The sequence below is a fragment of the Austrofundulus limnaeus genome, unplaced genomic scaffold, assembly GCF_001266775.1.
Source record: "Austrofundulus limnaeus strain Quisiro unplaced genomic scaffold, Austrofundulus_limnaeus-1.0 Scaffold158, whole genome shotgun sequence".
Lineage (NCBI taxonomy): Eukaryota > Metazoa > Chordata > Actinopteri > Cyprinodontiformes > Rivulidae > Austrofundulus > Austrofundulus limnaeus.
The window spans coordinates 762,844-780,340 of NW_013952560.1; the positions used below are offsets into that span (position 1 = coordinate 762,844).

Below are 17,497 nucleotides of genomic sequence, written 5' to 3' on the forward strand. Positions count from 1 at the left end.
CGCTAAAGCGACAGTTCGCTCCTCCCACACTAAGAAAACAGGAGGGGAGGGGTCAGCTGCAGGAGCTCTTCACAGGAGCTCATCCTGTGCAGCGGAGCAGAGAGACGAAGTAAACAAACAAGCAGGAAAATGAAACTTATCGGCGTCTTTTTTTTACCKACCTCAAAAAAAGTTATCGTGCGATTAATTGATTTATTGACTATCGCGACAGGCCTATTTATGACACAAAATTTTTTGAATAAAGAAAACTTTCTCACTAAAAATGCTTGACATACAAAACTATACTATAAGCGACATGCACTGACAGGTGTTCCTTAGACAGAGTTTACTGTTCAACATGACGTCAGGCATAAATATCGAACATAAAACATTTTACTGTGAAGCAGACAGCCTTGGTTCCCATCTCATACCGAGCTGTATATTTTCCCCTCTCTCCATGCAGCCACTAACAGGATTCCAGTCTAACGGACCCGGTCTGGAATACAAAGTCCATTGGAGACAGAAGGACTTGGAAAAGGACTGGACGTCAAAAAATGTTGCGAACTCTTCTCAGCTGGTCGTCTCTGGAACTCCAACCTATGTGCCGTATGAAATAAAAGTTCAGGCTTTTAATGATTACGGCAACGGCCCTGAACCCCAAGTAGTGACTGGTCACTCCGGAGAGGACTGTGAGCAAAATTGTTTAGATCAGAAACATTAAAGCAAGTTAATTTAGTATAAAATGAGTGTTTATGCATCTTAATAACAGTGTGATATCTGTGCTCTGCAGTGCCTCTGTCTGCTCCTGACAACGTGCAGGTCATGATTCATAACACCACACTGGCCAAAGTTCACTGGGAGCCCGTTTCTACTGCTTCTGTTCAAGGAGAGTTGCAAGGATACAAGGTAAGCATGTTTCTATCTGTGGGTCAGTGTTTGYAACGAATCAGGCTTCAGCTTTCTGTGCGTCCCCTTTAAGGTGTACTACCGCCGGGAGCGTGGCCTGCAGGAGGCGGGCGAAGGAGATCAGCAGGAGCGAGTTTTGACTTTCAGTGGGAACCGTAGTGAGGGGATGCTGCCGGGCCTTCATCCTTACAGCCTATACAGCGTCTTCATCAGGGTCCTCAACAGCAAGGGAGAAGGACCGCCCAGTTCCAGCAAGACTTTTGAAACACCTGAAGGAGGTACGCGTTAGATCATTTTTAGAGGAATTAAAGCTAAATTATAGCACTTCTTTTAGACAGTGAACATGTTTTTTTTAGTTCCAGGTCCTCCTTCTTTTCTGAGTGTGATCAACCCTGGTTTGGACTCTGTCACTCTGAACTGGGGCCCACCGGTTAGCAACAATGGCCGCCTCACAGGGTACACCCTCAGATACCAACCAGGTAAAGCTAGCACCTTTATCTTCCACTGATTTTCATTCTGGCTCTCATCAGCGCTTCTTGTTCCTTCAACAGTCAACACGACGAGTGAGCTGGAACCACTGAGGGCTATCAACCTGAAAGCCAACGAGACGACGTTCACGCTGGGCAGCCTGAACACCAGCGTGCTCTACAAGTTTTACTTAAGCGCAACGACAGTCAAGGGTCCCGGACCTAATATAACAGAAGAGGCCTACACAGCCATGGATATAAGTGAGACACRTTTGGTTTAGTCTTATTGTTTAATCATTCCACCAACATCTTTAACCTCTTGAGCCCCATGCCCCCGGTATCGGGGGCAAAACATTTTTTTTCCATTTTCTATTTCTTTCAACTTCCTATCTGTCAGTTGAACCTGGACATGTTTGGTATCAATAGAAACCTAAGAATCTTTGATAAAAGCTCATGGAAACTATTTTTACATTCACCAAACACAGTTTAAGCATCAAGCAGTTGAATCAGAAAGTAAACAAACTACAAAATGGCGTCATTGCAAATCTGTAAATACGTTCAAGCAAATGTGTAAAGGAAATATTTTTGACGCTAATTTTTTTAAGCAAGTCAAAGTAGATGCCTAAATATGTTGTAAAGTGTGTTGAAAGTTTTTTTCACGTGATTATGAGTGAGAGAGTTTTATATAATATATATGGTGACAAATAAATGTTTGGATAATTTTTCAAAAGAACAAACATTTAATAACAGGTCTTYTCAGTCAGTTAAGAAAAAATAAATAAATTTTGCAATTAAGAAAAGATTTCTTAACATTTATTAATGGTACCTACATGGTCCATCCTGTGCAGAATGACAAAATGCAAAATTATTTCTTTATCAAAACCTCTGTAACTTTGCTCCAGTTAATTTTAGCAGCATTAATCTTTGCACAGGTAATGTCCACAAGTGGATTTATGGTTTCCAAGAGCTTTTAGCCTGAGTCATTATGGTTTTAAATAGGATATATACTGTCTAATGGAAAAAAAAAACATTTTAGGTGAGAGTGAAAAAAAAATTAAGAGTTATGTTCCATCCCCAATATCTCTAAAACCACAGCAGCTGTTTTAATACTTACACTTCTGATGAAATCTCCCAGGTGTTACTTTATTTTGATATCAAGGTTATTTAAGTAGAGTTTGTAAATGCAGAGAAACACTCARTTACATTTTGGCATGGTATTTCAAGCAAAAACATCCAGAAAACTACTTGGGGCTTCAGAGGTTAAAGGCAGTAGTAACTGTTAGAAATGAGCACTGTTTTTGCTCAGTATCTCACACTTCTTATGTATTTCTCTGTCTCTTTTCCTCAAAGCTCTTATTCAGCCCACTATAGAGGCAGGCAAAGGTAACCCACGTGTGCCACTGGAAGTAAACGCATGCAGCTTTTAACCTGGGATATTAAAAACCGAAAAAAATCATAGCATAGATATTTCATTTATCTCACCTATRTGCACGTTTTACCTCGTCAGTACGTCTGTGTGGAAAATGTAACATTGCAGTTCTTCCCATAGCATGTGAAAACAAACAGGCTGCTTTTACGTGTTAATGTAGTTTGATGTGTTAGGAATAACTGCTTTGTAGTTTRTTTTGTTTTTGTTATTTTTGAATCGATGCAGTTAATTTAGAAAGCCTTTATCTTTTGTTTTTAGATGCATTAGTGCCGATCGTTTGACATTTTATTTACTTTTTGTTCCAGATGTGTCTGCTGCTGCAGTTTTGCGATCTGTTTGGCTGTTTTTTTTTAATTAATTTTTTAGATTCAGCTCATGGTGTCAGAGTCGCGAGGTCCTGCGGCATGTCAGAGCTTTGTGTTCTTGTTCTTGTATGTYGTGTTTGGTCATGTGTGCTGTCTCACTCTTTTCCGTGTCCTTTCAGGCCCCACAGAGCCCCCTCACCAAACTTCCCCCACCTCTCAGTCTCTGCACTCCCCGTTTCACAAGGGTACAAGCTCTCGCTGCGTCCCCTAATCACCTCACTCATTATGTCTGCCCTAAAACAAAAACTGGAAGAAAGTAACATTTACTAGGCTGAACATGTTTGCAGTAAATATAGTAACAGTGTTGTTTTCCATATAGTGTCAGAAAGATAAATAGGATAAGAAAAAATGATTTTATCCAGATTAAAGTTGTTCACTGAGTCAGATTTCTGTAAAGTTGCAATTTTATTTGTATTTTGAACTGTTTCCTGTCCCTTTTGTTTGCGCTCAGTGCCTCCTGTCGGCCCTGTGTTCGGCAGGGTTAACTCATCTGGGATTGAGGGAGGCGCAGTGATCAGTTGGGAATACTTCGGACTCCAAAAGAATTTATTTGTGGAATATAATGTAGAAAACAGTAAGGCTCCAGAATTACCAGCGCACGCCAATTCAAACAGCTGTTTAAATGCCAGATTATGAAAGAGGCTGCTTCTTTTCTAATCCCTCCTCATCCGCTGCACCAACTCTAGGTGAAGAGGACTGGAAAAGGGAGGTGGTAAACGGTACGCACTCGCATACGATAAAAGGTTTAAAGCCGGGGACGTCCTATAGGGTGCGTGTGGTAGCTAGAGACGGAGCGGACGTGGCGCTCCACAGGACAAACGAAGTGCTGGTTACGGTGCCAGGTGAGGCGGCATGCCTCAGCGTAGATGCTCTTTTAGTGTTTTATTTGTTTGTTTTGCCAGTTTTATGTTCGTTGGTTTCGTCTCATCATTAGAAGGCCACTGTTGCACCCAGATGGTTGTTTCATTGAGTCATTTTGTGTAAATCAGTTGTCCTCAACTTATTTTTTTTATTATTTTGTTTTTATTTCAAGTGATGATTTTTAAATTTAATGGGAAAAAAACAAGACCACTAATTACCCAATTATCTTTATTTGGCTTAGAGAACATCATTTATGTAGGTTTAATAGCTTAAAGTTGGATTTTGGGAAAACATTTTGAAGTTACTATCTTTAAACATTTCCAGATGCTACTGGGGGCTTTTAATTTGAAAACTATGGCGTCAGACAACTATCCCTGGTTCTTACCTTTAGTTTGACACCATTACAAAAATAAAAAATCTCAAAAAGCTTTTAAAGAATTTCAGGGGCAGCTGTTAAGGAGTTAAATATATACTTTTTTTTAAAAAATTAGATTATATTTACCCACATTAAAAACCTTACAGTACATATACTTTGGAATCTGTGTTGCATTTCTCACAAATTAGTTTCAAAAGATTAAAAAAATATATATTTTTAAGAGAAAGTTGAAAAGTAGATTTTTTAAGGTAAAGCTGAAATTAAAAAGCTTACACACATTAACTATATCACTTTTTTAATTACAAGTTACATTTAAGGTAAAAAGTGTCCCAGAAGAGTCAAAGTGGTCGTCTCGTAATATCATCACTTCATGGATCATTATTTTATTTTATTATTTCAACTATTTTTTTAAATTTTCATTGCTTTAAGTCATTTTAACATCCCATTAAGTGTTTTCAGATTCTCCTAACCTTAGTGTTGCTCTGCATGATGACAACAAACGTCATTGTTATCAACCTAAATCAAAATCTGGACTGACGTTTCTGCCGTCTCCTCCCAGCGGTTCCCAACCGTCAGATCGACATCGCCACGCAGGGCTGGTTCATCGGCCTGATGTGCGCCATCGCTCTCCTCATCCTCGTGCTTCTCATCGTTTGCTTCATCAAGAGGAACAAAGGTGGCAAATACCCAGGTACAGACRATTGTTTGTTGTGTTGAGAGCTCGGTGACGTGGGATGGGCAGCAGTTTGAAATGAAAACCTTGTGTGGAATCTCCAGTGAAAGAGAAAGAAGATGCTCACCAAGACCCTGAGATCCAGCCTATGAAGGAGGATGATGGAACGTTTGGGGAGTACAGGTGAGAGATGATGAGAAATATAAAAAGATTTGCGTGGCTAAAATAAAAACAAACAGTAGTTGTAATTTTTTTCCCCTTTTCTTTTTCCTCCATATTTTGCTATTTATGTGTAAAAACTTGGTACCAGACTGCAGAGACATTCTCCTTACCAGACTCCATATGTAAATACTGCATAGAGGCAAGGCAACATCTAAACTACTCTAATACTAACTCCCCTAAAGCTTAGTAAAACACAAATATTTCAAGTTTTAACACTTTATTTTAAGTTTTTTCTGAGAACACTGACCATTAGCTGAAAAACATAATTAAGAGTTATTAGTTCAGTYATGATAATGTGTGATATGATTATACTTTTAGAAAAATCAATCAAAGAAGGCTGCTGTATATTTTAATGTGAGTTTAATTTTCTTCCATTTTCATGCTTTATTTTTTAAAGTATTTCTGTCTGTGTCTTAAAAAATACAAAGACATTCATTTGGCTCATGAACTTATTTTCATATGAACTTCCATTTTTTTTATATATCCTTTCTGCTCGGGGAGTTTAGGTCAATGGAGAGGTAAGACAAGAAGCGGTACAATCCAGCATGCATTCCACGCAACCCTTTTAAAATAAATGCTTTGTAGGCTCTTTCTAACAGTAGTGGGACTAAACGCTGAGACAAAACCTGTATGTGATCTACAGAGATGTGGTTTACACCTGGTATTAACATGTCACAAGTGGAGGGTCACATTTACATTTAAACTAATAAACGGTTGTGGCTCTATTGTTAAGCCCCTCTGTGATGGACTTGTGACCYGTCCAGGGTGTAAGCTCAAAGTTGAGCTTTTTCCCGGTGCAGTTTAAACTTTACCAGGCTTGCTTTTTGTCACAGATTCAGTGGTGTTTATTAAAGGGAGCTTCAAGTGTAGTTATGAAGAATGAAGGTGCTATCGTTGTGCGCACCTAAGCTGGGACGAGAGTCTATTTAAGTCCAAGGCTGTCGCTGTGTCTCGATTCACGGGCTGCATCCTCATGAGTACGCATTTATCAGCTGCATACATGACAGCCCCGCGCCGAGCGCTGTCCCAATTCTAAGGATGTGTCCAAAACGGTGGGCCGGGTCCTCCGAAGGCCGAATTTGTCGGCCACATACGTCACAGCGCTGCGACGAAGACCGTCCAAAACCAAAGACTCCTCCGATGCGGCCAACAAATGCGTCCTTCCTTTGGCCCCAATCGAAGGACTGGTCTGATGGATCCTTCCCGGCCCAGCGTATACCATAATGCATTGCGGCCCAAACGGAGATTTTTTTATGCTAGTAATGGCGGACGAAGCGAGAGAAAAGAATACATTTTAAATTAAAATATGGCACCAACAGCAAACTAAACAGAGAAACGAACACGGTGGACTTTTAATTTTTTTAACCAAATCAGCGTAGTTTGTAAATTCATCACGGACCAAAGTGTTTGTTTTTAAATGTAAGTTTAGCAACTTAGCTGATGAAATTAACGCTGCGATAAGATGTTAAATAAAATGCAACTATATAAGTAGTTAATGGAGCTAAACCAAATTTATTATTATTTTTAATTAATTTACATGTAACAGTTTAATTGTGAAGTTATTCTTCCAGTGAATAAATGTCCCAACACATTTTATGTCTGATATGAAACTGATCACGACGGTAATGGGGTAGCGCGTGGTCACACAAACTTTCATCAAGCCGACATCAAGCAAAGGCTAGACCGTCTCGTTTCACAGCAGTTTCATGCAGCCTACCCAGACTGGGGAGGATGTGGCCCATGTGGGCTATGGACTCATGAGGATGCAGCCCATGAATTGAGACAGCCTGTGGCTCTTGAACAGAAAAGTGTAAAAAAAAACTCCTCTTAGAGTTGGGTTCTGGCTCAAGCAAAGAATTCAACTACCTCAAAGTGACTGCATGTCACTGTTGAAGGAGACTTTTAGAAGATGTACTAACTATTCTCCAAATCCTGGTTTAGAGTATATCAGTGTGCACACTGTCCACTTCTATTAATACCAAGTGTAAATGCTGTAAGTTGTTGTGAAATAGTAAACCCAAAACTCATATTATATTTGACTTCTTTCATTAAACATTTCATTAGACAGGTTTAGTTGTTCATCAAAACTAAAAATCCATTGATAGTAGAGTCGCAGTCTAACATCATCATGACAACGTTGCATCAAGTAGCAGAGATTAAGATAATCTGCCACAAATCTTAGCTTGATAAAAGAATGAAGCCGTGACTTTTTGGATTGCATTTTGTATTACTGCATGTAACCTGCAAGCATACTGACTGAATGTGTTCTGCTGCAGGTACTGCAGGCTGAGCAGCACGCATTTGCAGCATTCTTTCTGTGCACACTTTAATGGGATCCATGATTAGTTGTAACATTAGACTTTATTTGATAAACATTTATTTTAACTGTAAAATAAAGACTGTAAAAATACTGTAGACTAGTTTTTTTTAAAATACATTTTAACACGGACAGAGCCATTTTATTTACATGCAAAGCATTCTGGGTAAATGATGACATGGATAGGTCCTCGGTGTGAGCGAGCTATATCCACCCTGAAGGTTAATCTTGGACAACATCTGATGATCGACTCTTTTAAATGAAACCAGAGAGCGTTGACAGAGAGGAGAAGGTAGAAATAACTCAGCCTGTAACTGAAAATATGGATGGAGGACAACAGAGCTGCTTCATGGAAGAAGAACCTCAGTTTAGCCTGTTAGCCTTCGTGCTAGCGCCGACTCTATATTGCCTTATATGTATTAGCTCAGCGCTAGCGCGAAAAACAAGCTAAACTGAGGTCCTCCATCCATACTTTCAGTTGCAGCTGAATCATGTTTGCGTTCTCCTCTCTGTCATGTGGATGGAGGACCTCAGTGACGAGAGGAGAATGTGTAGCACTGAGCTAATACATATATATGGTGATGGCGTCTGGGCTAATGCTAAAGCTAACAGGCTAAGCTGAGGTTCTTCTTCCATGAAGCAGCTCTGTTGTCCTCCTACCTTCTCCTCTCTGTCAACGCTCTCTGGTTTCATTTAAAAGTGTCGATCATCAGATATTGTCCAAGATTAACCTTCAGGGTGGATATAGCTYGCTAGCAGCCTCGCACCGAGGACCTATCCATGTCATCATTTACCCAGAATGCTTTGCATGTAAATAAAATGACCCCATCCGTGTTAAAATATATTTTTAAAATTTAGTTTAAAAATGATAAAAACTGAACATCCTACAGTATTTTTACAGTCTTTATTTTACAGTTAAAATATATGTTTATTAAATAAAGTCTAATGTTACAACTAATCATGGATCCCTTTAAAAGTTCGAGCTGCTCCACTGTACAAGTAGCATGAAGTTAGCTTCTAATGCTAAACCTTCTGCACATATTTATGCTTTTCTTTTAAACGTAAGCTGTGTTTCACCATGACTTGTGCAGTGGAGAAGCCAGATCAGCCTCAGCTGACTGCCTTTAGTGACTCCCCCCTCCCTCCCTCATTCATCTTCCTCCTACAGCGACACGGAGGACCACAAGCCGCTGAAGGGCAGCCGGACGCCGTCCAACGGGACGGTGCGCCGCGACGAGAGCGACGACAGTTTAGTGGACTACGGGGAGGGCGGGGACGGGCAGTTCAACGAGGACGGCTCCTTCATCGGCCAGTACAGCGGCAAGAAGGAGAAGGACACGCACGAAGGCAACGAGAGCTCGGAGGCCCCGTCGCCCGTCAACGCCATGAACTCCTTCGTTTAACGAAAAGGGCTTCAGCCTGGTGACAGTCGTTGACTCGTCGACGGACACCCACGTTCACCACTTGGCGGCTGTCGTTCTGGTGGCCAAGGCTACCTCTCTAGACTGCTGACATGTCGTCATCTCCACCCCCTTCAGTCACACTGTGACCTCCCGAACCCCACCCCCCAAATAACCGTTAAAAGAAAAAAAAAAGGGACACATGGAGAAAAGGAAAGCAAGCAATATAGAATGTACCGGAAGGCTTTTACCACTCAGACTGAGCACGAGTGCGGCCAATTATGTGTTAGTGCCATTTAACCCCCTAAATATGATGTATCAAATATTTATATATTTTAAAGAAAGTACTCTACATGACCCGCTGGCAGGCTAATATGCATCCAGTCACATTTACAGCACCTGCATGGAGCAACTCATGAGTCTGTTACGCATTTTACAACCTCGTCAGTTTTTTGCAGCTGTTTTCCACGGTGTTTGGTGCACAAGCCACTGGCCTTTTGTTCGACTTGTTTTCCGGAAGTGTTATGTGCCGCGTTTGTGGGGGGGGGAATGGCAGCAACGTCTTTTTTTTCGACGACTCGATGCAGACGCTTGTTTCTTTTCAAACGGAACAGAGGGACTGTTTGTACATACAGAGAGAGAGGGGAGCCGTAGTTCCGGTGTTACACCATATTTTGTCACCCTCATATATTGTGACCAGAGGGGGCGCTGTTGCGTTTCTACAACAGGACTTGGCCGAACATGGCCACAGAGAAGAATATGATACGCCAACAGTGTAAGCCAGAGACTGAAGACATACGAAGAAAAAAAAACTGTTGACTGTTGTTATTATACAGTACATTGTCACAGAATATGATAGCTGTCATATATTGTGACTTCACTGTAGCTAACGAAATAGAAAAACTTTATTTATACTAATTGTTTACATCCTCTAGTGTCAGAAAAATAACTTTTGATCACTGACATGGTGACTGTTATTAAATTAGTACAGGCTCACTTAATATGATAGCTATTATCACCTATAGTAGTAATAATAGTAGTAGTAATTGTAATAGTCAACATGGCAGTGATCAGAAGTTATTTTTCTGACATTAGAGGATGTATACAATGAGTAGAATCAGTTTATGTATAAATATTTTTATTATTTACCAAGCTACAGTGAAGTCACAATATATGACAACAGTTGTCATGTTTTGTGACCTCTGGGTTACGCTTTTGGCGTATCATATTCTTCTTTGTGGCTATTTTTGGCCAAGTTCTGTTGTAGAAACGCAACAGCGCCCCCTCTGGTCACAATWTATGATGGTCACAAAATATGGTGTAACACCTGGTTAGGTTTGTTCAGTTGGAGTGCCGGGAAGAGAGAGGGGGATAAAGAAGCACCGTCTCAGCCAGCCTGTGCGCCAAAACTCAAGGTGCGGTTGGCCGATTTGTTTCATTTCTTTAATCGTTTTATTGATCTGACATCACTGTTGAGTGCTTCCACCGTGAGTCATTGTCACAATTATCTCATCTCTACATTAGTTTTCACTGGTTTTCTGACAGAGTAGGAGGGTCACTGAGAGGTTCTGTGGTGGTGTTGGGATTTTATACTCGAAGTCGGACAGCTGGGTAATTTACAGGTTGTAGACGGAGGCTGACATATTGGTTTGGGGGAAAATGGGAACGTTCAAAAATGTCAATCTCACTAAAACTGACTAAAGACTAAACACTCTAAACTACACCCTGGCAATAAAATCCAAACACTCTAAATCAGGGGTTCTCAAGCCATTTGGGTCTGGGGACCCCTTACAAGGGCGAAAAAATTCCAGGGATCCCCTCATAAACCCTGTGCTGTTTTTAAAAGATAATTTATTGTCATTTCAGGCCATAAATGCTATGGGAATGTATATTCTTATTAAGTTTATTATGTTTGTTTTAATAGTTCATTGTTCTCCATGCATTTTTAAAAATAATCTAAAGTAACAAATTAGTGAAATTTTTTGAGGACCCCCCTCCAAGATACCTCTCGTGGACGTCCTGGGACGTTTGAGAACCTCTGCTCTAAATAACATAAATCTAATTCAGTCATACTCTCTCTGTCTCTCCAACTCTGCCAAACTTCATTCAACTTTTGTCTTTTTTTTATTTTCTAATTCCTGTAGATCTTTTGGGGCTTGACAAATAACTTTAGGCCTTGGTCAGAAATGAGATAGGGGGTTTATATTTATTTGGTTTATTTGGCAGAGTGCTGTGTGGATGGCTAACGAAGGAACAGATTGGTGTATCCTGGTTAGATAGAAAGGTGCTTATTTATTATAACTCCAATTTGACATGGTTTATCAACACAATTTAAGAACTTATTTGACAAAAAATTGCAACAAAGTCTGAGAGAGGCTGTTTTTTTCCAGCCACAGTGATTTAAATCAGTCATGTGATATTACATTGCTGTTGTTCATTCGTACAACATTCTTAAATATCTGAGTAGTTATCTGTGATACACAAATTATTTTACATTACTTGCCAACAACTGTTTATAACTGTTTTCCTCCCTACAGAAATTTTTTTTTAAAAATAACGTGACGGATGACATCACGCCGACTTCGAGAATGTGTTAGATTACGAAACCCTCTGCCTGGTTTTCAGTGCCTTTGCAGAAAACATTGACCAAGACAAACGTGGACTAAAACCCCGCAGAACTATGTGACACGCAGACCAACCCCTGACTTGTAACAACTTTAAAGCCTGTGTCAGGAATTGAAGCTACACTGGTGATGATGATGATTAAGAAAACAGTCAGATTACAAACTGCTCCCTGCTAACCAAGCCCGAGYGTTCTCTCCAAGGATTCAGTGTTTACTGGCAGTTATCAGCGTGGGGTGACCTAACTGCTAACTTAAAGGAATATCTTGGCTGCAGGTGCAGGGGATGACTCAAAATTAAGATACAGAAGATTTGTGAGGATTTGCTGTGAGACTCCCTCAGATTGTTAGTTATTATCAGCCCAGGGAGATAACCAGTTAAGTCTCACGTTTTATTTTACCCTTCAATCCGTCAGCCTTTACACTGTTGGAAAATAAAGTCAAAAAGCATCTTGGAGTCTTATTTTTTAAGCTGAGGGTAAAACTTTTGGGTCAGTGGGATAACAGAGGTGGATTTAATTTCAGTTATGGGTTGTTTTTGGGGATTTATTGACAATCATAAACGTCTCATGCTAAACACCCTAAATCTACACCTTTTTTGTTCCAAGTTGAAGAAAATGAAAAGGTGAAAATCGTTACTCTCCTCTGAACGTGACCTTGATGAGGAGGAGCTGCTCCTCAGCATCAAACTGCCAGCCTGCTCACAGGTAACTGCCAGTGGGAACCAACGTCACCGCCATGTTTAGTCTAAAACATGGGCCTGAAAACACACTGGTGACTTTTGGTTCACACTCCTGCAGTTTGCTGCGAGTCGTCCCCTTTCTGAGCAGCAGTTCTTCTATTTTTTTGCAGATAAATGGAGCTTAGTTGAATGTTTGGGTGCTGCACATGCATGCTCGTATACTGCGTGTGTGGAGGTTTGTCGAGCAGTCCGTTTCTCTTCTAAACATGCAGTTTTTCTTCCCTGTTTTATTTTATTTTTAGAGAATATTCTCTCGTCTCATCATAACTTGCATCAAGTTTTAGAGTTGTGACGTTCTAGCAGACCATGTGTACATATGTTTTGTTTGTTTCCCTGTAAATACTGGCTTGATTTTGAGCGTAGAGGTCAGAGGCGAGAGCCTGACCTCAACCAACCCCACATGCATTGGAGGTGCGGAGTGACGAAATGAGATTGTGTGCGATTTCCAGTTTTCACTTTTCAGTTTGGTGTGATTTTTTTATTTTACTTTATTTTTTGTTTTAATCTCGTCAGGTGAATTTGCTGCTTCAGCTGTTTAGCCTACAGTTTCAGGTATCAAAAGCACATTATTTGTCTTGTGAAACCTGTTTTGACAGTTCATACACATTTTTGTTATTATTATAATTAAAAAGACACAAAGAAATTCACACATCTGATTTAGAACARCTTCTCTCTGGGTGTTGTCCTAAATTAGGCATGAAAAGAAGGCATATCTTTGTGAGTTTGTGCACTCGGAAGATAAATGAAACCCATCGGAGCATTGAGTAGGAGGTGGACTGGTGTGTTGCAGTGTGCAAACTGGACATGTTCTAAATGTTTGTGAAAATACAGTATATATGAGATGACGTTCTGGTCAAAGTTGAAGCTACACGAGAAGCATGAAAGGCTGTCAAATGGTTTACTCTACAATATGATATTGCAAAAATATTTTGTATTTTAAATTAAGTTCAAAAAGATTAAATAAATGTTGGTTTTGAGATTTCAAATCTTGTTTTTTTTTTCCTTTTTTTTTTTTTTTTAAAAAAAGACTCATGCCCACCATAAAACATGGAAACGTGTTTGGCGCCACCTAGTGTCCAAAAAATATAACACCAAAGAAGAAATACAGAGGTGTGGTAAAACTTTTTTTATTATTATTTTCATGTGGATCTTTAAAAGTCAAATATTGTGAAATTTTCTTAAAATAACTTAAACAGTTTGAATTCTTGCTTTTTAAATTTAAAATTAGCGCAAAATGAGTTCAAACTGAAGAACGTATCCAGTAAAGTAAAATATCTATAAGCTGCTTGGTTTATTACTTGATAATATTAAATACAAGGTATATGTTATAAAGAAAGTAGTATATTTATGCAGACAGTAATGCAAAAAAAGAGCAAACAATAAGTTTTGATTTGTAAGGTTGTTTTTTTAACCCCTTGTTTGCAGCACAGGTGTCAAACTCAGGTCTTCAACGGCAGCTAAGCAGCATGTTTAACTTGTTTTCCTGCTCCAACACATTAATTCTGCAGCAATCATCCATTCATGCAAACAGTTTGGAAAGCATGCAGGATAGCAGCCCTTGAGGACTGGAATTTGAAAACTGCTTTAAAGAATTCTGTTCAAATTTCAGAAATTTGTGGCCAAATTGTTGATCATGTTAAACTGGTTCCCAGCCTTTTTTAGACTTGTTTAACCCCTTAGCCATTTTGCCAGACCACTAGTACCCCCTCAGTCAAATGTAATGATTCTCCAAAACTATAATGTACTACAACTGATTATTAAATGAAAAATATTTATTTAACCCCCCTAGAACGTTTCATTCTCAAGCATTTTATTTTTTTTTTCAACTCACAAATTAAAGATAAAAACGTTGCCTTGAAAGTGAATAAGTAATTAAATAAATAAACCAGGTAATGGCAGGTGCAGTAAACAGCAGTGTCCATATTGAACAAAATATGTCAAAAACTCACTCGAATGAGCAAATTCTGAGATTTCACATTTTATACTGGATTCCATTTTGTGTTAATTCTGTGACTCCGACTGCAGTTTCTGCATTGCAGAAATCATAGGGCCTTACATTTCTCAGTCCTATTTTTATTTTATTTTTTTACACACCTGTGAAATGTTTCCACCTACCCACTGTAATATGCTCGTGTACCCCACTGGTTGGGAATCCCTGCTTTAGACTGTGTGAAGGGCTGAAGGAACTGTCCAAGGTACTGAAAAGGCCCTACATATCTCAGTCCTATTTTTATTTATTTCCTTACATACCTGGGAAATTTTTCCACATACCCGTGTAATACGCTCGTGTACCCCCCCCCCCCCCCCCCTGGTTGGGGATGTCCGATGTAAAAGATCATTAATACAATGCTCCTGTGGACAGAAGTGATCATCTCTAGGTGGTCTGCTCCTTCAGGGTTAACTTGGGTTGTCTGATTAGTCTATCCCTTTTTCTAATAATGGTTTTAATCATCTTGTGATCCTCTGCTCTGCCTTTCCTCATTTCCCCCCTCACAGGTCAAATCACCTGCCATCTCAAGTGTGAAAAATCTGAATATTTGTGTTAATGTTTGGAGGTGAGTAAACAAACCTGCAGAGCTGGTGTCAACCCACCTGCTATATTTTATGTTTTTTTTATTCATTGTTTTTTTTTAATAACCAGGAAATGAAGCTAAAGGTGAGACCAGATGAGYGCTACAATCTGGTTAGAATAAACCTGCTCATAATTAACAACATCCTTTGATCCGAATCTGTTTCACTTCACTTCCTGTCCCGAAATGCGCAACAGCGCTTCGCCCCGCCTCCTTCCTCTCTCACGGACCAATCAGAGCCTCGGCATCACCGCCGGCTTCACAAGCCACTCATTCCCTCCTCAGCCAATAGGAAAGTTCTCCCCCCCATCTGGAACGGGACGGAGGATGCTTTGGGCGGTGCGGTTCGGGTCCAGGTGCGCGGAGATGACTGTCAGCTAAACAAATAAAATAAGAAAATCTTTCCTGTCGTCTCAAAGGTAAGAATTACTCCTTTTTCCGGACCCTGAACGCCTCTAAGTGTCAGACTTTTTTGAGTGGGGTTTGGGGGGCGCTGCGGTGTGGAAGTGGACCGGTACTGACTGGAGTGTCGCAATGCAGAGCAGAGACTCTGGTTCCGTCATTAGAAGGTGAGGTGGAGTCATTTAGAGCTGAAAACAAGAAACAAGAAGGTGAAAGGGTCACTTCTGGATGGCGCTGGCAGTAAAACAACTTGTTCTATACTTGCCTAATATTTAAACTAATAAAATAATAATGAYCAGCATCATTGGGCTAAATTAAAACGCAAGATTAATTAAAACAAATGCGACTTGCAGGAAGAGAAGWTGGCAAAGCTAAATCAAAAAGAATCAGATTTAGCTGCAGAAGGTGATTCCTTTAATATTTTCATTTTTGGCACAATTTAGTCTGGTCATGTGATTCAGTTGGACGTAAACTAAGTTGATTTAATTGAACAAATAAACAGAAGCGTTGCACTGATTGTTTTTCTTCCTGCAGCCCAATGTTCAGCCCCTCAAAAGCTTTAATACATCTGACCTAAATGTGGCTGTGCTGTCCAAAGAGGATCTGTTGGGATTACTGAGAAAAACACTGCAATGATTTGACCAGAATGTGCAGATATATTTAAACTGAATGTGCTGTGAGTTTTTTTTTTATATTTTTGCATTTGTCTGATTAGTTCTGAGGTTCCTGCATGTCAAAGATAAACAGAGGACATTTTGATTTAGCAGTAAATGCCCGACATGCAGCTGGCTGCTGCTCTGTATGGAAGTGCTGAGTCATGAAGATGTGTGTTAGTGCTGCAGTCTGTTGGGCTGCCTGATCAGTGATGGTGCATTTTTATTTTTTTAAGCTTTTTTAGCTGCTTTAGTTTGGTTTGATGAGACAAATGTGGAGCTGGACTGAGACGTCTGTTAGTTTTCTTTGACAGGATTTTATTTAATTGTAAGGAGTCAAAAAATCACAGCTTTTAATTATTCTTATTTAATGAGTTTAGAATTTCTGTTGCTTGTTTAATTTTTTCCCCACTAAAATTTCAGATTTATTCTTTCAAGAGTGATTGGCTGATGAGTCATGAATGACTGAGCTTTATGAGGAAATATTTTTACTTTTTAGCAGTTTCTCATCTCTTTAATACCAATATTTTATGTTGGTAATACAAAACCCCAGAAAAATCCTTAATCGAACCGATTTCTTCTTCACAGGTTTATTGTATTTGGCAGAGCAGCATTGGTTAACTCCTAAAACCTTATTTTGTTTGTCATCAAAGCCCCCCGCCCTCCCTCAGCTTATCCATTTGTCCTGTTTGTCTCAATCTGCTATTTTTATCCCCGATGCTCTCCATCCTCTGTCTGACTCTTCCCTGCTGTGTTCTCCTTTCTCGTCTCATCCCGTCAGACTGGAACTTTAACATCTACAGATGCAACACAGAAGTGTTATTTCCTCCTACAGTTGTGTTTTTTTAAATGTGTGTGTGCAACTGGACACGTCTAATTCCTGCAGAGCTGGTGTGTTTTGTGTAGTCAGCTCTGAGGCAGTGCAGGTCCTGTGAGTGTGTGTGTGTGCACTTGATGGTTTCTGCTGAGTCACTGGCATCCTGAATCTTTTATACGTGCTGACAGAGCCGGCTCTTGGCATAGGCGAACTAGGCGGCCGCTTAGAGCGCCATCTGCTGGAGGGGGCGCTGAACTGCAGAAGAAAAAAATATTTGTAATCCCTGGTTGTAACTCTGCTCAGCGCCCCTTTCAATTAGCTTTGTCTTAAAACTCTATAATGAAGTATTACAGGAAAAATAAACTACTCCACCCATAAAAAAATTTTCTCCCCCCCAATGCAGCAATTGCCCCCACCCTCTCTCTCATTTGATTGACGTGGCACTGACTCGTCGTCCTGCTCCGGGGGAAAGGAGAGCGGAAAAAGTTCAAAACTTAATTCTACCAGCAGAACAGGTTGGAAGATTAGTTATTGTTTTTTTTTAATCATCCTAAAGGCTCTGACATGTTGGATAATTTTGAAAATAAGGTTTTGAAAAAATCCGTAAGACTTGAAAAAAATCGGTGAGATTGCCCTACATGTCCGTATACCTGCAAAATGATGTAAATCCTTATAACTTATGGACAGTCCGTACAAG

At 39.9% G+C, this 17,497-nt stretch overlaps 2 protein-coding genes across 6 annotated transcripts in view; both read left to right on the plus strand.

Annotated features, from left to right (window-relative positions):
- Positions 1–9,179, plus strand: part of nrcama (neuronal cell adhesion molecule a) — a gene marked incomplete in the record, with an annotated part of 56,556 nt that extends 47,377 nt beyond the window's left edge. Inside the window, 13 exon segments of one of the 3 annotated variants that reach the window (XM_014016963.1) lie at positions 443–668; positions 770–885; positions 959–1,163; positions 1,242–1,364; positions 1,437–1,613; positions 2,703–2,735; positions 3,266–3,331; positions 3,598–3,720; positions 3,833–3,988; positions 4,943–5,074; positions 5,161–5,239; positions 5,785–5,796; positions 8,764–9,179. In XM_014016963.1, coding sequence (XP_013872417.1) covers positions 443–668; positions 770–885; positions 959–1,163; positions 1,242–1,364; positions 1,437–1,613; positions 2,703–2,735; positions 3,266–3,331; positions 3,598–3,720; positions 3,833–3,988; positions 4,943–5,074; positions 5,161–5,239; positions 5,785–5,796; positions 8,764–8,998 — 1,683 coding nt within the window. 3 annotated transcript variants of the gene reach the window in all.
- Positions 9,180–15,235: 6,056 nt separating this feature from the next.
- Positions 15,236–17,497, plus strand: part of cntn1b (contactin 1b) — a 12,711-nt gene continuing 10,449 nt past the window's right edge. Inside the window, exons 1-2 of one of the 3 annotated variants that reach the window (XM_014016967.1) lie at positions 15,448–15,497; positions 17,204–17,315. In XM_014016967.1, the coding sequence (XP_013872421.1) occupies positions 15,463–15,497; positions 17,204–17,315 (147 nt within the window). In that variant the 5' untranslated portion in view covers positions 15,448–15,462. Of the gene's footprint in view, positions 15,348–15,399; positions 15,498–17,203; positions 17,316–17,497 lie in introns of those variants that run through there. The other 2 variants (XM_014016968.1, XM_014016969.1) reach the window with 2 other exon arrangements.